This window comes from Spinacia oleracea, chromosome 3 (genome assembly GCF_020520425.1).
Source record: "Spinacia oleracea cultivar Varoflay chromosome 3, BTI_SOV_V1, whole genome shotgun sequence".
Lineage (NCBI taxonomy): Eukaryota > Viridiplantae > Streptophyta > Magnoliopsida > Caryophyllales > Amaranthaceae > Spinacia > Spinacia oleracea.
In genome coordinates this window covers 55303646-55331500 of record NC_079489.1, presented here as the reverse complement: position 1 = coordinate 55331500, position 27855 = coordinate 55303646, and the positions used below count along the sequence as shown (strand labels likewise).

At 34.8% G+C, this 27855-nt stretch overlaps 1 protein-coding gene across 2 annotated transcripts; it reads left to right on the top strand.

The window, feature by feature from the left end:
- Nucleotides 1–6505: 6505 nt before the first annotated feature.
- On the top strand, nucleotides 6506–25957 carry LOC110803100 (probable magnesium transporter NIPA4). Of its 2 annotated transcripts, none has more exons than XM_022008566.2 (9): nucleotides 6506–7058; nucleotides 8438–8494; nucleotides 14716–14806; nucleotides 14910–15070; nucleotides 15183–15310; nucleotides 15385–15522; nucleotides 23512–23604; nucleotides 23987–24092; nucleotides 25491–25957. In XM_022008566.2, exons 1-9 carry the CDS (start codon nucleotides 6899–6901, stop codon nucleotides 25598–25600), a joined length of 1044 nt encoding a protein of 347 aa, XP_021864258.1. In that variant the 5' UTR covers nucleotides 6506–6898; the 3' UTR covers nucleotides 25601–25957. The 2 variants fall into 2 exon arrangements, with proteins under 2 accessions (XP_021864258.1, XP_021864257.1); XM_022008565.2 differs by having other exon boundaries at nucleotides 6508–7058; nucleotides 25488–25957.
- Nucleotides 25958–27855: the final 1898 nt, after the last annotated feature.

Below are 27855 nucleotides of genomic sequence, written 5' to 3'. Positions count from 1 at the left end.
TAAAATTTATCATAAATTTACAATTTTTATGGTGGTTTTTAATCATAGGTATCTAATTAAATTATAATTAATTATGAAAATCAAATTAATTCTAAATTATTCTAATTTTCAACAAATTAATCATAATTACAAATTAGATTGCATAATTAACAAGGCTAGGCATTCAAACTTGTTAAACATATACAGTAGGTCAATCAAAAATTCAAGATTTATCAACAAGAATCGCAAATATTTAATTTAACATCTTAGAATGCCTTTTACATGCGGAATTGACACAAAAATCACTCGATTTGGTTGAGTAACGAAGAAACTGCCGAAAAACTGCGTACGTATAATTAAATAAACGCAATTTGCAATTAATTAACAATTACGAAAATTAATCACCCCTTTTAATTCTTGCAAATTTGTAATATTTAACCATGTTCATGCAATTTAGATTATGAAAATAATAAGAGGCTCGTGATACCACTGTTAGGTTATGATACATATGACAATTCATAAATCATGCGGAAAAAACCATTAAGCCAGGAGTACATATTATTTACACATAATCATTTAGCATAGTTTAGATGCATATTCTTTGTTGCGTGCCTTCCCTAGCTGCGCCCGAACCGAACAAGAACAAGTCTTTAGGACTCCAAGTGTCGTCCCTCCGTAGATAGTCCACAGCACGTCCGGATCCGCCTTAAGATTGACCAACTAGAATCGCCCTTAAGGTACTCTGAATTTTCGGCACTTTATAGGCAATTGTGTGACTGAATATTGCTCTCAAAACTCACTTTGAATACTTGAATGCTCTATGTAAATATGTGACCCTAGGCACCTATTTATAGAGTTATGGAAAAGGATTTGGAATCCTATTAGGATACTAATTTATTTAATTATAATCCTACTAGGACTCTAATTAAATAAACTAAATCTTTTAGGATTAGATTTAATCATATGACAAATCCCGGTAGCTTTAGGATTCGAGTAGCACACAAACACACACGCACGCACAGCAGCCCACGAGGGGCGCCATGCGCGCGCGCGCAGCCCGCGAGCTCGCAGCCCACTGCTGCAAGCCCACACGCTGCCGTAGCCTTGGCGCGCGCTGGGCCTGCCTTGCGGTGGGCCTGGCGCAGCCTTGGCTGGTGCGTTTGTGGCGCGCTGGCTTGCTGGGCGAGGGCCCGGCTTCGTGCTGGGCCTTCGTCTGGCAGGCCTCGTCCGATGCTAATTCGTACGATACGCTTCCGATTAATTTCCCGATTCCGGAATTCATTTCCGATACAAACAATATTCAACATTTCCGATTCCGGAATCAATTTCCGTTTCGAACAAATATTTAATATTTCCGTTTCCGGAATTATTTTTCGATTCCGATAATATTTCCGATTCTGACAATATTTCCGTTTCCGGTAATATTTCCGATTCCGGCAATATTTCCATTTCCGATAATATTTTCCGATACGTACCATGTTTCCGTTTCCGGCAACATCTACGACTTGGATAATATTTATATTTCCGATACGATCCATATTTCCGTTTCCGGCAATATCATCGTTTCCGGAGTATTCATTTCTTGCTTGTGACGATCTCAACTCCCATTGAAACCAAGATCCGTCGATTCCGAATATCCATAGATGGAGTATTTAATGCCATTAAATACTTGATCCGTTTACGTACTATTTGTGTGACCCTACGGGTTCAGTCAAGAGTAAGCTGTGGATTAATATCATTAATTCCACTTGAACTGAAGCGGCCTCTAGCTAGGCATTCAGCTCACTTGATCTCACTGAATTATTAACTTGTTAATTAATACTGAACCGCATTTATTAGACTTAACATTGAATGCATACTTGGACCAAGGGCATTATTTCCTTCACTTCGTTGGTAGATTGATTTTCTTATAGAGAAGGAGATGAGTGGTAGAGTCGTCCCACCGAGCGTGCCAAATTTGTAAACACAAATTTAAGAGTTTGCAAAAATAACGAACTCAAAATAAGTGAACAAAATAATTTGTATTGATTTTTGTATTTGGGTACAATCTCTAATGTGTTTATCCACTGATTCGATCTCTACAACCGCAAGAACTTGTTTTGTCGGACGTCTTGAGCGAGGGCCACCGGGCTTGATCTCTTTCAATGACGTAGTAGGGAATATGGAGATAGAACGGCGTTTGTGCTTGTTGTTCTTCTTCCACCGAGATTTGATGTCGACTTGTATGCTTGGAAGCAGTTTTAGGTTTTCTGGAGAGTAGTAGGTTTTTTGTATACTACGTTCAGTGTGTCTGCCAAATGACTTGGAGAGAACTTTTTATATCCTCCTCTTAGGTTTAGGGTTTTCCTTTTGATAAATGGGCCTCTTTTCTTCTAACCCATTTAAATAACTCATTTCTATTGAATGAACGTCATTTGATTCAAAAATGGGCTTATTTGATTTATGACCCAAATTAAACAATTTATATGACATTTAAATAATAGAAGTCAACATTTGACTTTTTCGGGACAAAAATGATGACGTGGCATTTATCACATTTTTAATGCCTACACTTATTGTTTTGCTTTTGTTGCTTGAATTTTGGAGCATACTATAATGCCTTGAAATCGTGTATGGTTTTCGTGAATTAAACCAAAAAGAAAAAAAGAAAAGTACAACTAATAGTAGGGTTGTGCAAAAAATTCGGAAAACCGAAACCGAACCCGAAAATCGAAAAAACCGAACCGAAAAAGTGGGTAACCGAACCGAAATAATAGGGTTAGGGTCAGTCTTTTTGAATTTAGAAAAAAACCGAACCGAACATGCGGGTAACCGACCCGAAAAGCGGGTAACCGAACCGTCCGAAATTATTATTTGTTTTTTTTAAAAATAATAATAAATACTTTAACCCATTTTTTCCAGTAATATTTTTACAGTTTAATAGGTCTAGTCGTCTAGACAGTAGGTTGGTAGCTTTCGACCGCTTTCACATCAAATGCCGCGTTCGATTTGATTTCATGAGGTCGTGCATGCTATGTTGGCTTTTCTTTCTCAAATGCAGGGAAATAAAATATTTATTGGTTTGAAGCCTGAAAGGGCTACTATGAACTAGTTGAGCATATCATAACAAAATAACAATAGGGATAAGGTATAGAGCTTCAATCATTCATCATACTACTTGGAAGTTGGAACCCAGTTTTTATCATACTCAATTTGAACTATTACCCGACCGAACAGACCGAAAAAAATCCGATACCCGAAAAAGCGGGTACCGTTACTTATGAGTACGGTTTAGGGTCGACATTCTTGTAACCCGAAACTAACGGTTACCCGAAATAAATTCATAACGGGTAACCGAACCCGGTTTTGCACACCCCTAACTGATAGCAACAATTTTAAGCCTGCTAAAATTGTGTTGGTAATGGAAAAGTAATACTGAAAATGGTATGTTTTGGGCAGCTGATTTTGATTTGACAGACAGACTAGTTTGGCCTGGAGCAGTGTTGTTGAATGAATAACTGGTGGAAAAATGTTGAAATGCTCCAAGGACTTGTTATTGAGTTAGGCTCTGGTGTTGGTATTCCCTTTTCTTTGATCTACACTATCTTCTTTATGTAGGATCATAGAAATTTGTAATTTGAAATTGAAAATTTATCGCGTTGTGCTTTGGATGAGTTGTGAGCTCGATAAGACTATGATTATTGACGTGTTTGTTGTGGTTAAAGAATCCAAAGTTTTGATCGCTTGAGCTTCCTTTCATTTTAACTTTGTTAGTTTATTTATTTGGCGCGTATGTTTACCCCTCCAGCCATCCTTTCCATTCTTTAGTTGTTTTCCTGTTTTGTGGAAGCTTTTTGAAAAGAAAACCAAATATGTCAACATTTTACTTAAACAATTTATGCAATCCTTGATGGATTATGGTTGAGTAGATGGTTGCGATGTTGAACATTTCTTTATCTCGAGGGAATTAATAGAAAAAATTGGGAACATGTTTCTAGTTAAGAAGCTTGTTAACCTGTATAAAAGGCATCATGCCAGGTCCTTGATAGATTGATGGTGATAGTTCTTGACAGATTCAACATAAGAACTTTGTGTATTACTCTTTGCTTTGCAAGGAATGTATGCTATTCCCATGCATTGAGATATGATGTAGATTGTGGGGAATCTTTAATCTGTCTCGTACTTTTACATTTTCTCTTATATCATCTTTAAAACTAAATTCATAAACAATTATGTTTTGAGATACAATTTCTTTCTCTCAGACTTGGAGGCCAAAAAACTAGAAATGGAAAGTTGTGACCAGAGAAACGGAATTCTACAAAGATATCCTGAAGGATTTGATCTGATTTCTCAGAGAAGTCATTTATACCCTGATTGTTTTCTTATTTGATTGCGATTCTTGCAAATTCAATCATGATATGGGTAGTAGTTCTTATTTGATTAATGGTGTTGATGTGCTATGTTTCAACCACCCTATGTCTTAACATAGACTGATAGGGCGTTGAAGCATGCAATTGATTGAGATTTGCTTTGATGTTTGTCATCTTTGTGCAATTTTTCCTAGAAAAGTATTCAATCATCACTTTTGGCTTTATTTTTGTTGGCATATAATTGTTATGGGAATTGACAATGTATAAATGTTTCTATATTTTCCTGACAATGTATAAATGTTTCTATATTTTCCTGACAATGCATAGAAAAGTTGGATATCTTGCAATCTAATTAAGACATGCATTTAGCTTCTACTGTAAAATGTGACTGATTATGTGAGGTGTGGATTGGATCACCATTGTTGGGTTTCTTAAAACTAGGAAAACAAATTGCTATTGATAAAAAGATCTATACGAGTTGTGAGGTGAAACGAATTCTTTGGCAAAAGCTCCATCGTCTCGTAGTATTTGAATTTTCGTAGTTGTATCAATGAAATTATTTATAAATGTGTTTCTTTGATTTGATTTTAACTGAATTATATTAAACTTGTGTTGCAACAGGAACTTCCATAAAGATCATGATCATTGCTGCTAAAAAAGCAACAAGCAGCCAAAAGTTAAATGTTATTTTGTTGTCAAAATCTTTGTTCTCTTCGTAATGTTTGGATTCGTTTATGTTGAAATCAGTTTTTCTGCTGTATTTTTCAAGATTTGTTGGATTATTGTATGTATGAGTTGTTAATTAATTGTTTTTGTAAAAATGATACTTAAAAATGTTACTTTTGAAGTTATGATGAAAAATGTAGCTTGGTTTATATGGAATACAACGTTAAAAATGACTATTAAATGAAGAATGTATTTAATTAAACTTTTCAATTTCATATGAAGCAAGTTTCTTTTCTTGTGAATACAAATATAGTAACTTTCAAATTGTAATTGCTGTATTATGGCAAAAATAATTTCATAATTTTTTTTGGTAACGCGCGCCGGCCAACAATTAGTTAATTCAAAAATTTAGAAATAATCATAAATGAACTCATAAATTCAGAAAATATTTGATCACAAAAAAAATCAGAAAAAATCACAAATTAATTCAAAAATTCAGAGACAAAGTGACTGAATTTTAGTAATTAAAGAGAAGTCGGCGTACATACCTGAAAACACAAATAGACAATGAGGAAAGCAAGAGTAGCCGAAAATCCGTATTGGTGCAACCCGACGACCGTGAGAAATAAAAAGGGGGAATTTAGTTCAATAAATTTGAGAAAAATTAAGCTCGTTTACAGGTTAATTACCAAAATCATTTAAGTTTAATAAATAGAGATTGAATTTTCTTCTTGATAATTGAGTTCAATCCAAAATCAATTGATTCGATCAATTCAAACTTAAAATAGAAAGTTAGAAACCAAATTAACAAAAGACGATGAAGAAGAAGGAAAAATGATTCATATCCGATGAGATGGCGCCAGGCAATTAGAGTACACGACAACGTGAGAGAAGAGCAAGTGAGGAAGGAGAAAAGGCGTGGAGGAGCTGTTGCGAAAGGAAGAAGAAAGGTTTGAGAGGAAGGAGGAGGAGTTGTTGCGGAGGAGTACACGGCTGCCCAGTTAGGGTCGTTTACGAAGAGAAAGAAAATGAAAGGGTTGAATGATTTTAGAAAAAGAAAAGTCGGTTATTAGGTTTGTAATTGAATAAGGTAGTTTAGTCTATTATAATGGGGACCAAAAGTGTGATTACGATAATGAACTCAACTCTTCACTTATAGAAAAGAGACAAGGAGAGAGAATATGTTATATATCTTCAATATTCTTTTCATTTTGTACCTTTTGTTCTTTAGTTATAGTGTTTTTATAATATTATTGTAATATATGCAATGTTCTTTTCAACATTTTGTTAATTTTCTTTTAGTTTTCTCTATTATGTTCTTTCTGTTCAGTTTATTACGTTTTTTTTTTTGGTTTTTTTTTTTTTAATATTTTTGCGTCTTGATCTAAATACACCGTGCTCTTGGTGCAGAGGGCCCTGCACCATCCGCGCGTTGAAACATGACACCCCCAGGTGAGCACTACCGATAAAAACTGAAGAAAATAAAAATCTACCGAGAAGAAACTCAGTAGAAATTCCTTGGACTTGCCTTTTCCTGTAATTGTCTGAAAAAAACACAATAGTCACAAAAACAAGCCGTCCTTCTATGCTCGCTGCCTTTCTCTGATCTAAAGCTTCCTTACCTCACACACTTCTCTCTTTCTCTCTCCTCTTTCTTACTCTTCACTACCGACATATCTTCGAGATTCAATCTGCAGGGACTGCAACTATAAGCCATTTATCGAACCAATTACTTCCTATTAATTTGAAGATTCAAGTTTGAATTTCTGCTGCAAAATTTGAGCAATAATGATTAATTAATTAATGGTGCCATTATAGAGCCAGGGATTTCAGTTCATTTCACTGCCAAGTTCATAAAATTGGTTGAATTTGAGTCTAGTTGATTGCAATTCTTCAATCAATCAATGGCTTCTTCGTCTGATAATTCTGACCCAGATAAGGGTATGTCTGCTGATAATATCAAGGGTTTGGTAATGGCATTGTCGTCTAGTTTTTTCATTGGTGCTAGCTTCATTGTTAAGAAGAAAGGGTTGAAGAAAGCTGGTGCTTCTGGTGTTAGGGCAGGTATAGATCATACTTTTTTTTACTTTTTGTTTTAATTTAGTTGCTTTGTAGTGAAGATTTAGTTGAAATTGTGGTTTGATTTAAGTAGTTGAAATGTCATGGAATTTAGAGTTTTGGTGATTTTTGATTTGGTGATTTTAGTTTTGGTGATTTCTTGGATTTGGTGATTTTTAATTGCTTGTTTGGGTTGTTCCTCCTACGATTTTGTCTGATATAATCGTTGTTTTTAGACTATGATGTTTTGATCGATAGTCAGTATGTCAATTGGATCACCCTAATGTATGATTTGGGAACTTTTCAGCAATCCAATTGGAGCATGCTACACTGCATTATTTTAGTTGATGCTTACATTGGATTTTCCTTTAGATGTATCCAAGATAGTCTGTATCATCGTGGTTGGTTTTAGATGTTTTGGAGTTCAAAATGAGAGCTGTTATGATTTTTGCGCATTGCCTTGAGTATAAATGGGATCGACAATTGCTTGTTTGTATGTCAAGGAGTACTTTCATATTTATGGCAGTGATTTGTGCTTCTTCGACATTGACATAAGAGTTGAGAAAGTAATTGTGTATTGTATTCTTTCCGAATTCAGGGTTTAAGGTTGTTATTTGTGAGTTGCGACTTGTTCGAAGAGTCAGTGATGGTATATATGGTATCTTGCAGAGGAAGTCCCTAGTAGGTTCTTCAGAGGTGGAATGAATCTTAAAGAGTGTGATACATATGCAATGTTGTTCGTTCTAGTCCGGTTCAAATCTTTAAAAGAATAACCAATGGCATATTAATGACTAGAGAAAATCTAGCAGATAGCGGTTTGATGGAACATAATTTGAAATGGAATGAATAGTTTTAGTTTATTATGTTTTTAATTCCTAGACAAAACCTTAATTTTTGTGTGCAATAATGTTTTATTGTTGTAACATATTTTATCCGTCATATACATCCTTAGTCAAGAAATTTACGATGTTTTATAACACTCACTCCGTCCCAGATTAGTTGTTACACTTTCTTTTTTCGTCCGTCCCAAATGAGTTGTTACACTTCTAAATTAGGAATGACCCCACAGTTATTATATTGTCTCTCTTCCCACTAATTTTTTTTTGTCCTCACACCCTCTCTCATTCAATTAAAAAGATACTCCACTAACTCCTATCACATCTACTTTTTCAATAAAATAACAATTGATAACAAAACAACCACTTATCACCTAAAACTTTGTGCAAAGGTAAGTGTAACAACTAATCTTGGACGGAGGGAGTAATAGTTATGGCCGAGTATGGTTAATCCCTGCTATGTAATTTGTGGAACAGCTCTTATTGTTATTGATGATTATGCTGAATATGATAATTTTAAAAATAATTAGTTGTGATGACGTTTTTCAGGAGTTGGAGGCTATTCTTATCTATATGAGCCGTTGTGGTGGATAGGCATGATTACAAGTGAGTATATTGTATTTTTTTTGTAGAATTTCTTGAACGACTTTTGTGAGATTTAAATGTATACGAGGGTCGAGGGGTGTCTATTTGCTCTTTGTTCAGAGGATAGTTTGTTTTCCAGATAATTATATACTTCGTAGATGTTATTTGGCTTATAATTCTTTTTCTCTTTAAATGTTGATATAAACTCCAGTTTAAGTTTTTGTTTGCTAGCACTACATAGCATGAAGGTACTGGAAACTTTTAGATTATCTTTTCTTATACTCATGCCTTTCGACAATCAATTGGCTTGTCTATTGGTTTCTTTTCCTTTGCTGGTGGAGAGGTTGAGCCTGAGTCGCGTGTGCCAAGATTCTCATGTGTGAAACATACTCCTTAATGTAATAAAATTAAATGCTTTCATCGCTTCAGTCTATACAAAGGGTTTAAAATACTGGAATATTCAACGTGCCTTAGAATTAGATTTGGTTATTGGCGGGTCATGTCAAAAGCAGGTTGGATCACGAAAGGGTCACTTTTGAGCGGATCGGTATGGACAGGTTGAAGCGGGTTGCGGGTCAATAGCGGTTGGTAAGAGACGTGCCAATAAACGAGCAAGGAAAAATGAAAAAGGCGACAACAAAGGCGAGTACAAGTGAATATAAAGAAATACATACAAACTTTTATATCATAACTACTCTAATTTCTAAAACTATAGGGATTGGAGATATTATTTTGACCTGCCCAACAAAGGCCCTAAGTGTCTAGTAAGAACCTACCACTATCCAATAACGGACAACCCTGTCCATTAAGAGACTTTTTTTTAACTTGTCTTAACCTTATTGTTGAATTACGAATATTACACATGTTAATGTGTATGAGTCTCCAAACAAGTCTTTAACTTATTAGATTCACGATTTGGAACACTGTTAGAGACTATCCAATTTTATATACCCCATTTCATGAATTCATTACAAATTTGATAACTCCATTTGTAGTCAACGAACCAAAGATTGAATTTGGGGAGAGATACTCTATTTGATTCAAATGAAATAAAATGATTTACTTCTCCAATAACAACATACATCAATATTAGTAATCCTAAAACATATAGAAGTATTAAGAGATTGGTTTAGGCATTTACAAAATCACATAATTAATGATGACCACTTTTATTAACAATTAAATTATAAGGAACCTTATTAAATTGTCCAATTTACTCATTAGGCGTGACAAAACATTCAACAATGATTATCAAGTAAATATGTGGTCAAGTTAACAATCATAAAAAATAAAAAGTAAATATAATAATAGACAAAAAATTAAAATGGTGATTACTACTTTGTAATCACACTAATCACATTTCCATCTCCATGCTATCGAAAAAATAAATGTTAGTTCATACATAAAAATATTCGTAATTTATACAACATTATTTGCAGTTCCAATTTCAACTTAATTCCTACATCATAACAAACTTGTTAGTATGAAATTGGTATTGAATTTTGGTTCACAGAGGTTGATACCTTGATTGTTGCGATCTAAACAATCACTTAGAACGTGCTTTAAATTGTTGATTATGTGTCTTGATTGATTAAATTGGTATATGAAATAAGGAGAGAGATGGATAGAGTTTTAGGCCGTGTTCTGTTCACCTTATTTCAACTTACTTTAGGAAAAATAAGTGATCAGATAAGTTCAGTAAAATAAAGGGTACCCAAGTGCAATTTATAACTAAAATAAGCTTTAATAATTTCTAATAAGTTCAGTTAAGTCTAATAAGACAGGTTCAGATAAGATAGGTTTATTAAAAACCCATTAAGAACGCACCCTTAGTAGAGAATGAATTTCCAGACCCCCTGAACAATCCTCACAAATAAGAATTTGTAAGCTAGGAAAAAGGAAGAGTGGTGTGGGCATGTTACCCGAGCGCTGCACCACTACCTGCTTGTTTCACCGTGAGCTTGTAGTTAGCCGGCTCAGCAGTGGGGTCTGCCCATGGTGTAAAAACTCGCCCGAGTTAACTCGTATCGACCGAGTTAACAAGGTTTTGGAGGCTGGCGATACGAGATATCCCGAGTTGTAAAGGTGTTTTTAAAAACGGCGAGATCTCGGCCGGTTCAACCGATCCGAACGAATTTTGTCCGCATTAAAAGTTATTAACCTCACATCTACTCGGTTTTCAGCCGAATTCCCAATGTTTTCGACAAAAAGAAAGGGAAAAAGGAAAGAAATGGAGAAACTCTACTGAAATAGAGTAGAGAACTCCATTTTCAAATCTAAAACAAGAGAGGAGAGAGAAGGTAGACAAAGGAATTCATTTTAATTATGTCACGTGTACGGTTTAGGGGAGGGGGACTAGGGTAGGTAGTGAGTGGGGCTGACATGGGGCTTCTTTTTCAAATTTCAAATTCCTACGTGACAACCACAACACGATCCGCGACAAACGCATCATTTCCGTTACCGAGACTCTGCGACCTTGACCGATACCGCATTTTTTATCTATGGGTCTGCCTTAGGCGCTGGTAGCTTATGCCATGCACAAGTCTTGATTTCCTTTGATTTCTCGATCTTCATCCATTTTTTTGTTTGATTATTTCCGGTTTTAGACGATTTTCGAAATATTCATTTTTTTATTTGATTTTATTCCCTCTAAAACAAATTCACCTGATTTTCAAACATAATTAAATGATTTTCAAAAATTTCCATGTGAAATGTTTAAAACGTCCTTGGGCCAAATGAGCATTTGGACTTGCTTTCAGTCTTTGACCATCTTCCTTTTATCACAACTAAAGATTATTTCTTCTTTAATAATCGGAACTCCTATCTAAGTGCGCAGTTGACCTGAAGCAGCACTGCAGTGCTATAAGGAATCCATTTTACCTCAATTGATTGGATACCACTCAAAATATGTTCATAGCTCAAGAGAAATATCATCATTAATTCATCTTGGGTAATTAGCCACCTTTTATTTTGATTTTGATGGAACAAAAATCCCATGGGTATACAAGAACTCTATTGAACTGGTCATTTGCTTATTTGGGCTGAGAAATCTCAAGCCAATTTATTTGTTTGAGCCGTTTTTCATCACTATAGTAGAAAAGGCTAAATTCTATGGAACTTGTTTCACCAACTTAAGATTTTCACTTGCATTCCAATGTTCTATATCCAATAATTTTATCATTCAAAATAGCTTAATTAAGGCATAAGGTTATGTAAATATTAAATTATATGCCCGAAGGTGCAATTCCTTTAAGTATCTTGGTGTACCCTTGTCGGGATTTTTTCTTCTTCTTATAGTCCGTGTAAACCATTGGTTGAAAAGATCCTTGCTAGAAATGCCGCTGGAATTCATACATGAACCATTCCCTCCGCTCTTGAAGATAGTCCCTTCTAGAATCTAAGACAATCGAACATTGGTACATTTGTCATATGAATCTCAATAAAATCTAACCCATGTGGGCAGGAGAAAGAAAAAAAATAAGGGGCTTAACGGGGATAAAGGTTTATTTGGGAGTAAACAAGTGAGTTATTTGGATATTTAAGTGTATAATGGGATAAATGTTGGGAAAATAATGAAGGATTCCAAAAGGGACTAACATAAAAGAACAACTCAATTAGGAAAGAGGACTAACCTTCAAGAACAGAGGGAGTACTAAATTCCTTGCTTATTCTGGCAGATTCAATGTCCAGAATTTTTGGAGCCAAATTTTCATCATGCAAAAAGAAAATTTTGAGAGAAATTGATAGACATTGTAGAATTTTCCTCTGATGGACTCAAAAGGCTCTTGTGGCTTGGGAGAGTTTATGTATGCCTAAATCAGCTGTGGGTGGAATTTGAAAAATGTTTTGTATATGGAACAAGGCTGTTGTAACTAAACTCTAATGGTCTTTAGCGTATAAAAAGGATACATTGTAGGTGAAATGGGTTAACATCTGTTATTTCAAGAATAGAGATTAACTCTTTTCCTATTCCCAGTAATATATCTTGGATGCTTAAGAAAATCTTGACACTGGACAATAGGTAGCTGATTGTGGAGGGTGGGATAAGTTGATCAGAATTCAGGATTTTTCTATTGGTGCTATGTACAAGCTTATGTTAGGAGAATTTCCTAAAGGGGCATTGGAGAAGGATCATTTGCAACCTTAAAGCTTCTCCCAAAATCTTGTTTGGTCACATGGTTAGCTCTTTTCAATAGACTCTCTGATAGAAGAAGCAGGTGTAATTTGCAATGCTGCTTAGGATTTGTTCTTCAAATATAAATTTGCTGCAGAGGTCTGGGTTTGTATTCTCAAGCTTCGGAATTTTGATAGACACGTTGAGGGTTAACAGGTGAAGTTAGAAGAGCTATTCAGGCAAGTAAGAGGTCAAGTGATAGATGCAAGGTGTGTATGATGCTTTTTCCAGATGTTTGCTAAAACTTGGCTTCATTGAAACGCTGTAATCTTTAGAAGTCAGATATGTAGTGTTGAGTCTGCGGTCAGAGATTATTTTCTTAGTTTTTTTGTAGGTGTACGCAGCCCCGGGAGTTTGCTGATTATGTAACTGTTTTTAGAGGTTTTTTGTGGTTTTCTTTTTGACCTTTCGGCTTCTCTTCAACCCTTTCTAGAAGGTGGAAAGTTGAAACCTGTTTTGGTCATAAGTATTGTGGTTTTTTGTACTGGTGGCTTGTATTTCTTGTTTTTTCATGATTTTTAAAAAAGATTTTAAATTATAGTTTTGCTCAATTAATCTGATTACCGAGGCATGGAAATTAAGCTTTATCATGTTCAATAGCGCTTTAAAAATTAATAGCTCATCACCCAGCAAAATATCTGTTGATCCTTGAAATATTGTTGGTGGACAAAATTAATTTGATGTTTGTCCTAAAGCAATACGTATGTACCATGGCATTAAACATGGCTGTTCCATTACTTAAGGCTTATCTGTAACAAATTTTGAAATTGCTGTTTCGCGAAAATCTGTTCCATCAAGTGAACTTTGGAATTGAGCCGTGACATCTGTTAGACAATTATTTTACCATATTAGCTGTTACATATAATCTGTTATTAAAACCATGCTTATTGATATACTTCGTATGTAGAATCACAGTTAAGATATGATTATACTCATATTTTAGTCTCTATTTATGTTGACAGCCTTTGTTTCTCTTTGCAAAACTACGGTATAAGGTTTTAAATTTATATTAAAAGCTATAATCTAAATAATATTTCCATAGCTCATGAATTACTATGTTAAAGTGGATCTTTTCACTATTGAAAAAAGTGGATCTTTTTCGATTTGGCAATTCATGCCGCGATGGCCACAAAATATGTCGTAACACCCGTGAGATGCTGCTTTCTTAACACTGCAAGCATTACTGCTACGGGAACTGGGATGTTTGTTCTATGGCATATTGGCATATACCCTTTCGAGGTACTGAACTTTGATAGTTTTCTTTTTGGGAGACATTTAGGTTTCTAGAGTTTGGTTCTTGTCCTTGGTAGATCTATGAAGTAAAAGATGATTATGCCGCAGCAGTCTTATCATCTAGTAAATGTTAACAGAATATTAGAACCAATGTTCTGTTCATTTTCTGGACATTAGTCAACACTTCGCCATACCTATTTTAGAAATTTGACAGTTACACTAAACTGAGGATCACTTTACCAATATTGGTTATGTGCTGCATGGGCGTGTGTGATGACACTGTTAGATCAATTTATCAAGCATTTTCTAGGATACTATTGAGCACTTACATATTGTGATTTGTGAGTAAGAGAAGGAAATCAAAGTAATGAAATTCTGGTTTTCTGCACTGCTTATAGTTCATATTTAACTACTGTTAAAGAAATCTTAGTCCACGCACAATTCACTCTAGATGCAAATTCTTCACAAATTAGGACTGTAATAGATTTTTTCTGAGAGTATGCTCCTTGCATTTAAATATTGGAGTTGAATCTGTAGGATTATAGATTATTAGGATCTAGGCAGCACCAGTCGGAAATGGGGGCGGGAATGGAAATTCTGAAAATTATAAAACTGCGGGTACATCACTCTATTAAGTATTAAGTGAAATACCCGTATTGTCCAAGAACGGGGACGGCTGCCAAGTGAAGAACCGTGCTACATTGATTACACTAATTGATTAACAGCCCATTATTTTAATTTTTTTAAATAAATTTTGGCGTCTGTTACATATTCATGTTTCTCTTCTTTGGTATCACTATGTGCACATTTTGATGGATGTATGCTCTTATTACAGTGATTGTTGGAGAAATCGCTAACTTTGCAGCATATGCATTTGCACCTGCCATATTGGTAACTCCACTTGGGGCACTAAGTATTATCATCAGGTATGTTGATATAGAGTTCCTCAATTTGCAGGTTTCTAATTCGACAATGTATCATATTGGAATGTGGTTGGCCTTGTTTTGACTGCCAACCTTGTTGGTGCAGTGCTGTTCTTGCACATGTAATTTTGAAGGAGAAGCTACATATTTTTGGAATGCTTGGTTGTGTTTTATGTGTTGTTGGTTCAACTACGATCGTTCTCCATGCTCCTCCCGAACGTGAGATTGAGTCTGTTATAGAAGTGTGGAACTTAGCTACAGAACCTGGTATATTGACTTGCTGCCTTGCTGGTCGTACTGACCTGGATTATTTCTCAAATAATTAATTTTTTCTTTTATAATTTGTGTTAACGATGACATACTCGTTTTGGTTCTGCAGGTTTTCTCTTTTATGCTGCTTTAATCATGACTACTGTGTTTGTACTCATATTCCATGTCATTCCGGAGTATGGACAAACGCATATTATGGTTTACATTGGAGTTTGCTCATTGGTGGGATCTTTATCGGTATGTCATTATGTTGGGTTTATTTAAAGAAACACTATATTCTGGAGCAAATCTCTAAAAAATGTCAATTACAGGTAATGAGTGTGAAAGCACTTGGAATTGCTGTGAAGTTAACACTCTCTGGAATAAATCAATTAATTTATCCTCAGACATGGGCCTTCAGTATGATTGTTGCTGCTTGCATAATCACACAAATGAATTATTTGAACAAGGTAACAACTTATAAATGCCTTCTATATCATTCTCTTTGTCTCTTTTTTCTTCTCATAAATGCATTCTCTATCTTTCTTTTCCTATGTGCCTTTCTTCTTCTTCAAACCTCCGTTTTTGAATTTCCTAAAGTGACTTGCATACCTGCCACTCCTTGCGTATTTCTTTCTTGTTACAGTCATTTCCAGTTTGAGCTTTTTTCTTTCTGTTAGGTTGTAGTATTCACTACCTCGTTCTTCTAGTCCCTGTTCCTTTGAAGTAACTATTAATATGTAGTTTTATAAGAAATAAATTATTTGTCATTAATGATGGAAGAGAAATTTAATTAGAGGACGAGTTGTCTTATCAGTGGAATGAGGAAAATATAAAATCATCCCTTGTTGATAAAATGCTCTTCAGATGATCTACATTGTATTTAGAGTTCACTTTAAATTTTCAAACCTTCAACCAATTTCTTCCTCGAGAGTAAGCCTGCAACTCAGATTTTGGACTTGCCCCCAAGGTTTGCTAATGTTCAAACCATATTTTCAAAGTGTTGGGCACAATCATCAGCCTTCTTACTATCAAGGGTTGGATCACCAAGCCTAAAGAGTGGAGTTTTGTGCAGTTATCGCCTTGAGGATGTGTACAAACTACAAAGTATACCCTATTTCTCACTTGATTCTTTTTCTTCATCTGTACCAAACGTCCAATGCCTGCATCTGAGATATGAATGGACTGATTCGTCCATAAACAATTTAGTCCACTGATTGGGATCTGTTACATTAGTAAACTAAAGTTATTCCAGTCAAATCCTTTTTTATCCTTTTCTTAAGGAGTCATTCAAGAATGTAGTAGAATCTGACACTTTCAAATTTGGCTATGGGAAAAAAAATCCGCCGTTATCTATCATCTGAGCATTCATATAGTGAACATTCTATCAATCATTGTTTTCGCTGCTAGTATCTGACCCTTGAACCTCTTCACCATCGTTTTCTCTGCTAGTGTCTGAGCTTTGAACCTCTTTACCATTGTTTTAAAGGCACCATTACACCTTCTTCATATGGAAAACTATGAGCTAGTGGAAGAAGTATACCTGCTGACACACTGTTTTCCACACTTCCTCAGCACCATTTATGACCTCATTATAGAAAGAGTGTTACATAAATCGTGGTACGCTTTGGTATGCGGAATCGACACGGGAACACAATCCGCTTCCTAATTATGTGAAATAAGCCCAGAAGTGTTCCACTGTACCAATGCATATGTTCAAAGTGTAGTTCTTGGGGGATTAGTGAATTAGGTAACACTATCCAAACCTGGCACACCATGAATATGAAAACTATCTGGCTTGCGTATATCCTCATTGGCGAAGCTGCCAAGTTGACCTCCCAAGTCCCAACCGAATATTTCGAACTGGAACCTCTGTGCAACCAGATTTCACAAACCTACCTAATTCTGCTTATACATCAGATTTCTGATAAAAGACCCTGTGAACCTTAGTCACTCGGTCAGAAAAAACAACTCCATCTTTGATACTACATGTGCTCATCCTCATGAGCCTTCTAGGTGCTGCTTCTTATGCTACTTGACGCACCTCATAATATCCATCGACTACCTTATGCCACTGTCCCTAAGATCCTGTCTTCTTCACCTGAATGTAACTGTATTGAAATATCTATTCTGATTAAAGCTGATTTTTTGCTGATTGATATTAAATTGCTGATTTTTTAAAGTTGACGATGAGACATATTGGGACATATGTCTGGACCGAGGAGAGGTGGGAGTCGAGATCCTCGACTCTATCCCAATCGTGTGTTTCTTATGCCTCGTTATTTATGATTTAACCCCATTATCTACAATCATCAGTCATCATTATTCCATTGCCTCAAAGAGACTCCCGCAAAGAAGCGGGGTAAGGGGTGGGGGGGGGCAGACGTACGCAACCTTACCCCTGCATTTGCAGAGAGGTTGTTTTCGATTGGCCCAAAAGCAATAGCGGGACAACAACGGGATGACCATCTTCTACTTCATGGAAAGGAAGCGAAGAGGTATTAAGAGCCATTTTGATTTAGACCATTACATCCCACGGCCAAAAAAACAAATGAATCTTTGGCTCCACTAGAAATGGACATTACAATTATCAATAACGTCAAATATTTATGTATCGCAATTTGAAAGGTGGGACGCAAGATGGCATTGGGTGTAAATCGTGTAGGAAATATAGATGGGAAAGGGATGTAGGGTGTGATCATCCTTTGGTTTGTGTTTTCAGGTTTGCAAAGATAATTGAAGGACTTTATGTTTTTCTTATTTATCCTCTATCGGGAAGAAATTTAAATTATATGTGCAACATATTTCTGTAAAAGACTAAAAATATTTAAGATTCTTTCTTTTTTCTTATCCCTTTTTTTAGTTAAAATTATACTACCTCCGTTCCCGAAAGTTCTTTACGCTTTCCCTTTTAGCCCATTCCTGAAAGTTCTTTACACTCTATTTTTCCATTTTTGACATATAAGTTTTACATTTATGCCCTCATTTGGCGCACCACAATATACAACTTTTAATATTTTATCACGGTCCACTAAAACTTACCCACTCACAATACTTTAACATTACTTTTTATCCACTCACATTGTTGGACAATTTATAGCCTTTATTTTTTCACTTGTTACCCCCACCATCACATGTTCACCAAAGTTCCTTAATTACTGTGCAAATAGTAAGCGTAAAGATCATTTAGGAACGGAGGTAGTACAACTTTTGTTTCATTTTCTGACTAATCTAATATATATATATATATATATATATATATATATATATATATATAGAGAGAGAGAGAGAGAGAGAGAGAGAGAGAGAGAGAGAGAGAGAGAGGCTCCCGTAAGAACACTTCTTACGGTGAGAACACTTCCTTACGGTAAGAACACCTTCTTAACCGTTGGATGTTTCTAATCTAACCACCCAAAATGAATCGATTTTAACAAATCTGGACCTTTAAAAATGATTAAAAACAAAAAAAAATAAAAAATTAATTTTCTCTCTCTCCATTTCCAGATTTCTTTCTCTCTCTTCACTTCCTCTTCTAGATTCAGAATTTTTCTCTCTCCACCACCAACGGTGGCCGTTCGTTCTTGCCGGTCGCCGCTCGTATGTCGGCGGTCGGTGCTCGCTTCCTCTCTCTCCGGCGCTCACCTCTTCAATTCCTCTCTCTCCGGCGCTCATTCTCTCTCTTCAATTTTCGAAATCGATTTCTCAATTCAAAATCGATTTTTCAAACGATTGTGCAATCGATTCTTCGAAATCGAAATCGATTTCTCAATCGGTGTTCTTCCACGCAGCGAAATCGAACCAGAAATCCGGCGAAATTGAACCAGAAGTCGCCGGTGTGGTTAGCGAAATAAGTGCTGGTGGCGGTGGTTGTGGTTCGCCGCTGCTCACCTCTCTCCGTCGCCGCTGCTCACCTCTCTCCGCCGCCGTTTCTCTCATTTCGCCACCGCCGCCGGTCGCAACAATGAAATCCCTGCAATTCAATCGCCGCCGGTCGCAGCAACTCGATGTTGTTTGAAATCGAAATCTGTTCTAATCGTAGTCGTCAAACCAGAATTCGAAATCGAAATCGCTGGTGTTCTAATCGTTTTAATGTTGGTAATTCGATTTCGATTTCTGTTAGATTTCTTCGATTACGATTTCAATTTCTGTTATATTTCTTCGATTCTAAAATCAGTCGATTGATATTTTCTGAGATTCTAAAATCAATCGATTCTAAAATCAATTGATTACTTCGATTATAAAATCAATCGATTCTTTAATCATTGATTTTTCAATTTAAAAATTAAAATCGATTTCAATTTTGGTGGCTGCGAATCATATCTCGTTTGAGCGTATATCGGGATTTAGAAACTGTTTGATGATGTTAAATTGTTAAAACATGTTTGGATAAAATTTGAACACGGTTGAATAAAGTTAGTACATGCTTGAATAAATTTGGAACATACTTGAATAGAGTTAGAACATGTTTATATAAAGTTAGAACATGTTTGAATAAATTTATAACATGTTTAATAATTTTAGAACATGCTTGAATGGATTTAGAAATACTTGAATAAATGTTGAACACTTTTGAATAAAGTTAGAACATGCTTGAATAAATTTTGAAACACGGTTGAATAAAGTTAGAACATGGTTGAATAAATTTATAACATGTTTAATAATTTTAGAAATGTTTAAATTAATTTAGAACATGCTTGATTGGATTTATAACATGCTTGAATAATTTAGAACATGGTTGAATAAATTTATAAAATGTTTAATAAATGTTAGAACATGTTTGAATTAATTTAGAACATGAGCTTGAAACTTCAGAACATGTATATATGTATATGTGTTGACTAGGTTCCATGTTCTAAATTTAGATCATTGTTGGACAAATTTAGAATATGTTTGAATAAAATTAGAACATGGTTGAATAAATTTATAACATGAGCTTGAAAATTTAGAACATGAGCTTGAAAATTTAGAACATGGTTGAATAAAATTAGAACATGCTTGAATAAATTTAGAACGTGGTTGGATAAATTTAGAATATGGTTAAACAAGTTTAGAACATCGTTGAATAAATTTAGAACATGCTTGAATAAATTTAGAACACAAGCTTGAAAATTTAGAACATTTACATATGTATATGTGTTGACTTGTTCTAAATTTAGAAAATGGTCGAATAAATTTAGAACATGCATGCATAAATTTAGAACATCGTCGAACAAATCTAGAACATCGTCGAATAAATTTAGAACATGAGCTTGAAAATTTAGAACATCGTTGAATAAATTTAGAACATGCTTGAATAAATTTAGAACACAAGCTTGAAAATTTAGAACATTTATATATGTATATGTGTTGACTTGTTCTAAATTTAGAACATGGTTGAATAAATTTAGAACATGCATGCATAAATTTAGAACATAGTTTAACAAATTAAGAAAATGGTCGAATAAATTTAGAACATGCATGCATAAATTTAGAACATCGTCGAACAAATTTAGAACATCGTCGAATAAATTTAGAACATGAGCTTGAAAATTTAGAATATGGTTGAATAAATTTAGAACATGATTGAATAATTTTACAACATGGTTGAACAAATTTAGAACATTTTTGAATAATTTTAGAATATGGTTAACAAAATTTAGAACATGCTTGAATAAATTTAGAACATTGAGAGTGTAAAAGTGTTCTTACCGTAAGAAGTGTTCTTACAAAAGGGAGGTGTTCTTACCGGATCCCTCCCCTATATATATATATATATATATATATATATATAACTTCTTTTACGGTGAGAACCTTTGTGCATATTATTGGAATTAAATAAACATATTTTTTGAACTAAGTGCATAATATTTCAACTATATGTGCACCTTTATTTCGAGATAATGTAATATTTGATTTTATAAGAACGGAAAAATGCATATCTAGTTTAAAAAATATGCATATCTAATTTAAAAAATATGCATATTAGTTCAAAAGAGTGTACATCAAAATCTTTAGGTACTTATATTCACTAGTTTTAACTCAAGATTACTAGCGTAATATAATTATATATCCTAGCTTGTCAATGTTGATAAAATAATTTGAGAACAATTAGGGGGCGCCTGGATTGCCAGTAACAAGGGTGAATAAGTTAAGGGAGCAAAAATTCTGACATTTTATTTGCCTGGATTGGGGATATAATTTTAAGGGGGTAATATATTACTCTTAAAACCAGAGTAATAGGGCCCTCCTAGAGTAAATTTTTCCCACTTAAAAATTACAGCTCCTTCTCACTTTAGTATCTGTCATCTGATTTGCATCTTCACCTCCATCAGTTCATTTCTCTCGCCTCTTCAACTCGGATCATCAATCTTTAATCTCCATTTGAACAACCTCCATATCTCTCTATTCCCATTTTCTCTCTCCTTAAAACCACTCCAAGAACCACCGACTACCAACTCTCTAATCCATCTCACAAATTAATTGATATTCCATTCTTTCCATCTCCTTTGATCTCTTAGATCTGCAAGGTTTTAAAAAAATCCAGTGAGGTGGCGCATTGAATCAGGTGGCAATTGCAGTTTGGTGCTTTATGCTTTGGGATTAGATTGGTGTTGCAAGTTGTGTATCTTTACCTCAGAATTGATGCCAAACTGAAGAAGTATCATATAATCCTCTTAAGAAATACCGCATTGTAATTTACCCCATTAACTTTTACTCCCTTAATTTGTTCAAGGCAATCCAACGGCAATAGTTGTTGTTGGATTTACAAAGACAGTGATTTGCTTGTTGTGTATATTAGTGAGTTTGCCATTCATGTGAAAAGGAGCAGTTAGGATTGCATCGGCAATACGGAATATTAGATGTGGCCTTCTTTTCTGTAGGGATAGGTCCAACTTGCTGGGTTTTGACTTCAGAGATTTATCCTTTGAGGATACAATCTCACACGTTACTAGTTGGTTTTGCGGCTAACAGCGTATGTTGTAAAATTAACGCTCAAGATAGTAAATAAAGGTCAAGATTAGAGTTCTCACCATAAGATGGTTCTCATGTGAACCTATATATATATATATATATATATATATATATATATATATATATATATATATATATATATATATATAAAGGGTGTTTTTTGGAGAGCAATGAGAGTGCCCACATAAGATTTTCATGTCACAATATTAAATGATAATGCCATTTTTAAATCATTATCATTATCATTACCCCATTGCCTCAAAGAGGCTCCCGCAAGAAGCGGGGTAAGGGTAATGATGAAATAAAAATATATCATTTATCTTATTCTATCTTTTCCATGTTTTGTATACAATACGTACCGGTAATTATAAGATAAATATTCAGTAAGATTACAACCAACAAACGAAAATACAATAAAAGATAAACAATTTAGAATAAAAGATAGAACATTTACTTTTTATAAAGAAGATAGAAACATTTTTTGATAAAACGAAAGTCACCAAAGGAATTTATCCCATTAAAGTTAATGCAATATTGATAAGATTAATGGTTAGTTAGCAACTTAGCATATTCTAACGAACGTTTAGCCCATTAGATTATTATCTTTAAAATTCTCCATACAATGTACTTCCTCCATCCCTTAATACTCGCCTGGTTTTCCTTATAAAGCCGTCCCTTAATACACGCCCCGTTTCTATAAATGACATACTTTTACTAATATATATTATATCATTTCTTAGTTAACTATGGACCCACATATATTCCTTACTTCCTAAAAAGCATTACAAAGTTCAACTCCCACACACCCCTGCCCCATCCCCACTACTTTGTTTTGGCACATTTCCCATTAACTCATTAAACAAAGTCCCTACTATCAACTACCACCTAATAAATTAATAAATCAATTAAATTGCCTAAAACTACGTGCCGATCAAACCAGGACGAGTAATAAGGGACGGAGGGAGTATAACATATTCTAACGAAAATTTATCATATTCTATCTTTTCATGTTTTGTACTCACTCCAAAGTAATGAGCTACGAAGGAACGGCTATTCAAAAGATAAAATCATATACTTCGTATATGTTAACATAATTTCATATCCATTTCAAATTTGATTCCTATATAAACTCATTGACATGATGCATAAAAGAAGACTGAAACAATGAAAGTTTTTATTATAAAAGTAGATGATTATAGTCTGATGATGGACAAAGAAAGATGGTGAAAAATCAAATAATACAGCACAACATAAATTTATTATTTTGTAAATTGCAATTTACAAGATGGTGCATTGCACGGGCTTAAATCTAGTACTGATGCATTTAATGCTTTCCTTACTTGAAAGCTATCTCCCCCTGGACTTAATGTTTGTCTTATGTGTTTTTTTAATTTATTATTTTGTAAAATGCAATTTCCAACAAATGAAGATTACATTTTGTTTTGCTGCCTTCAATTTTTCTAATGTTGATTATTTTTATTCTTGTCTTTCTTTCGTCAACCATGCAGGCTCTTGATACATTCAACACAGCGGTTGTATCTCCAATATATTATGTCATGTTCACATCTTTTACAATATTGGCTAGTGTGATTATGTTTAAGGTACTAATCAAGCTTATCTTTTGAGTTTAACCTTGAATTTTAGCAATATTTTGACTTTATCTATTGTTAGTGGAAGCGTGGAGCAACAATATGCCATGTAGCTTTTTCTGTCGATGTTTTATTCCGCAACCAATTAGATCCACCAAAAATATGTATATGTTTGAAGGACTCGTATCAAATCTGTTGATTGAATGTCAAACATGAAGTCTCTAGTGAAAATTAACCGTTCTCATTGTACAAGCTGGAAGATTGAATAATTAGCATAATCCAGGCTGAAGTGTCTTATGGTCTCGTGGAGAATTCTAATTATTTATAATTTTATACATATGTAAGATTTCTTTGCTCTTTTCTGGTTTGAACTTAGTGTCCAATTTTCATTCAGGACTGGAACAGACAGAATCCAACACAAATCGTGACTGAAATGTGTGGTTTTGTGACTATCCTCTCGGGGACCTTTCTTCTTCACAAAACGAAGGACTTGTCTGATGGTATGCTCCTTTTCTTTGCAACTTTTAATTTGTTTTGCTTTATTTTCATCTGCTTTATGTGCAATCTGTTTGGGTTTTTTTAATGGGATACAAATTGTAAGATGATCTAATTGAAAAATTATTGTGTAGTTCGAACTAAATGAATGTTCTTAACTTTATGGGATACATGTATTTTGGTCTTGGTCAAACATTGAGCTCAAGAAAAATATAAAATTTTAACTATTCAATGAAGCAACCGGGGCATCGCCCGGGCCACACACTAGTTAAATTAATTAACCAAACTGCATATTTGGGGGAAAAAGAAGACGAGGATTGCATATTTGTTGCAAGATGATTTAGAAAAAGAAAGTGAGAAAACATGGGAAGAAGAAACAGCAAAAGCCCGACTTGAATCAGGTGGCTAGATAATAATGGCTAGAATTAGAGAAAGGAGGGGAAGCAAACTTAGAAAAGTTAATGAAAACCACAAAAGAAAAAAACTTGGTTAGTAGCTTGTAAGTCAGAAAAACCAATTAGAGAGGAAACCCCCCAACGTTGGGTCCACCACGGTTTAATAAAGAGTTGGGACCTTTTAAAGAATATCGGTCATAGACTCATAGTTGAGAATATCGTCAAATTTTCTTTTACAAAAAGTACAGGCCCATGATGAAATGCTAATAAAATAACTAATGAACATTTGTGTATGGCTTGCGCAAAAGGAAAAGCATGCACTTCAATCACATATTTGACTATATATTATTCCTCCGGGTTTTAGTTGCAACCTGTACTGTTCAACCCAATTTTTGGGCTGCAAGTGGATAGATGGTAGATTGTAAGTTACATTCATGCCCCCATTTTCATATATAATTAGGGGAAAAGGGTTATTGAATATGGATGAGGGTAATTTGGTAAAGTCATTGGGTAAAGCAGGGACGAAGCCAGAATTCGTGTCTCACGGGGGCCGAATATATATATTAGTATCAACTCTATGAAATCTTGAAGTAGCAAACCAAAATAGTTACTAAAATATGGAGTAAATTATAAAAAGTTGATTCGAATATATGTGGAGACGAATATGATAAGATCCCACATGATTGTTTTTCCTTACATATAAGGTTAAAGGTGAAGTATGTGAATAGTGCAAAAGGCAATATAATACGACTAAGAAAATGAAGTATTTATCTTCAAGTGGAGGTGTTTTAGTTTTCTTTTTAGCTTTTATAAGCAAGCCGTTAATGTATTCACGTGTGATTTTGTAATTTGGGAATTTCTGTCATGTGAAATGAAGAATTTTGTTCTCATTCATAAACAGCGTAAGATGAATGTGTTCCTTTTCTGAGATGAGCACACTGGTTGTTTTTTATTCTTGTTCCATATGGAGTGTAAGATGATGATGATCTGTTTGACTACACACAGCAGGTGTATCTAGTTGTTTGCCTGTGAAATTGAGTAAGCACATAGGGGAAAATGGATTTGAGGACTCTGAGGGTATACCCCTTAGACGACAAGATTCAGTGAGATCGACATGATATTTTACAATTTCCAAGAATTTGATGCACTTATTTGGGAGGGAGACCAGATGAGCTTCCAACTTTCCCAACAATTTTGGAAGAAAGAGAAGCGGTGTGTTGTAAATGATGGAGCTTATGTCCATGTCCTACACCACGTACACCCCTCAACTGCCAAATTGTAGTTTTTGTGGTCATTATTTTTCTATATTTGCAAAGTGTAGCATAAAAAGTAGCAAAGGAAAAGCTAAAATGAGATGCTGCCATTGAGTTGCCTGGTCAACTAATCTCTGTAAACTGTAATGTATCACAAAGTTTAATAGCAGCTGTGTATATGCTTTTTCTTTTTTAATTTTAAGTATAAATTTGCAATCGTAATATAGACTTGATAATCTGTTTGTTTTAAAATGGCCAAAGATGTAGAAAGTCTAGTCTTTACAACATACGAGTATCATGATCTCCAAGACTTGCTTCAATTAAGGGGAATTGTCTCACGAATCTAGCAGTATTGAGGTTGTGAGGTTTCAAGGGTTGACCTTCATCTCCATCCTCGATGCCATGGCAAGGCCTCGAAAGCAAGCTCCCCCCATCCAAGTCACGGAACGACAAACACTGGTAACTAAACCTAACATGCGTCCCAAAGAAACTCGTACTGCATCAGACATTGAAGCCATTTCAGAAAACTCTAATGAAAACCCATAATTGACCACCTGACTAAGGACTAAGGATCAGAGAACACTCCTACAACTTTGTTGATTCCGGGTTTTGATGATGACAAGCTTACACTCTACTGATTGTTTGTTTAAAGAATGTCAGGAACAGGTCACTATAAGTAAGAACAAATACATGAAGAAGCAAGTTGTGAAGCTATGAAGAAATCAAGTCCAAAGCTATGAAGAAATCAAGACCAAAGTATATGGAAAGATTAGATCGTGGACTAAGAAGTCTGAAGCACAGCAAGTCCTATGAGTCTAGAAAGGTATAAGATCAGTGTATTCAAATACAGCTTAGTATGGGAACAGAGTATTTCGAAGAGTCCTAGTCAAATCTTGAATCTAAAGAAAATCGGTTTTTGTTTTTCAAAAGATAAACATCGAGGATTAAAACTGATTTTACTATCCTACTTTAGGTTATATTCTTAAAGATTTTGAGTTGATTTACAACTCTCAAATTAATAAAGATAGGATTTATCTAAACGCGTTTTTAAGAAGCTATTTGCGAAAATCTATCTTTCGAAAGGAGTCCTAACTAGTGTTGGATTAGAATCTAGGGTAAAAGCTTGGATTCTTATAAATAGACCTCAAGTTCTTCACGAAAGCTTTTATCAGACTTATTAACATTAAACCGGAAGCTTTCAGGTATCACCCTTAAAGTTTTAATCTTTAAAGCGTCTGTTCTTGTTCCCATATAGAGCAGTATTTGTTACTTGGTTTTATATCTTGTGTTAGTATTAGTTTAATATCTATTAGTTTCATTATTGTGTTGAGTTATTGTATGATAAGCCTGAGTCAGGCTTACTTGAGCAAGAGAGAAGATCTCGCGAGAGATCTGTGAGGTGAAGCAGTTGAGGGACTGTTTTCATAAGGGAAGGAACAAAGAGGGTTGTTCCTAGTCATCTGTAATCAGAGGCGATTAACAGATTGTGGCCCGAGTAGATTAGGCTTGTAAAGAAACTGAGTTGTTTTGCCTAATTAGTGAATGTGTTTAAGTCCCCAAAGGGGCCGTGGTTTTTTCCTCTCTATTGGGCCTAGAGAGTTTTCCACGCTAAATCTTGCTTGCATATTTTACTGTTTATGTTCCTAGTAGTTTAATTTTTGTAAAACCGTAAAATATCAATTCACCCCCCCTCTTGAAGAACTCTGTGAAACTAACAAGCTTCACTGAGGGATCTCCAATATCAATTAATGCAATTACAGTGTTCTTCTCGGAACATTTATCTTCCAATAAGAGTTACATAGGGTATACTCTGGTCATTTTATTATATGTCCTCCTTAGTACATGTATGGATGTGCACAACTCTCTTTTGTTACTTGCTGATTGAGGATTTTTCATCTATTGCTATCTTTAACATTAAGTTGGGTTAATATATTTCAATTTTTGTAGGAAGCATACGAAAAGAATGTTGCTGAATGTCGTGAAAAAGGCATTAATAAAGATCTCAATCAAATCTACTTTGAGACAGTAGGTGGGAGAAAAAAGGGAAAAGTTCCTGGTCTAGGGAGTGGAGCAGCTCTATATTATGAACCATCTACTAGAAGGGGTGGTAGTTCTTCTAG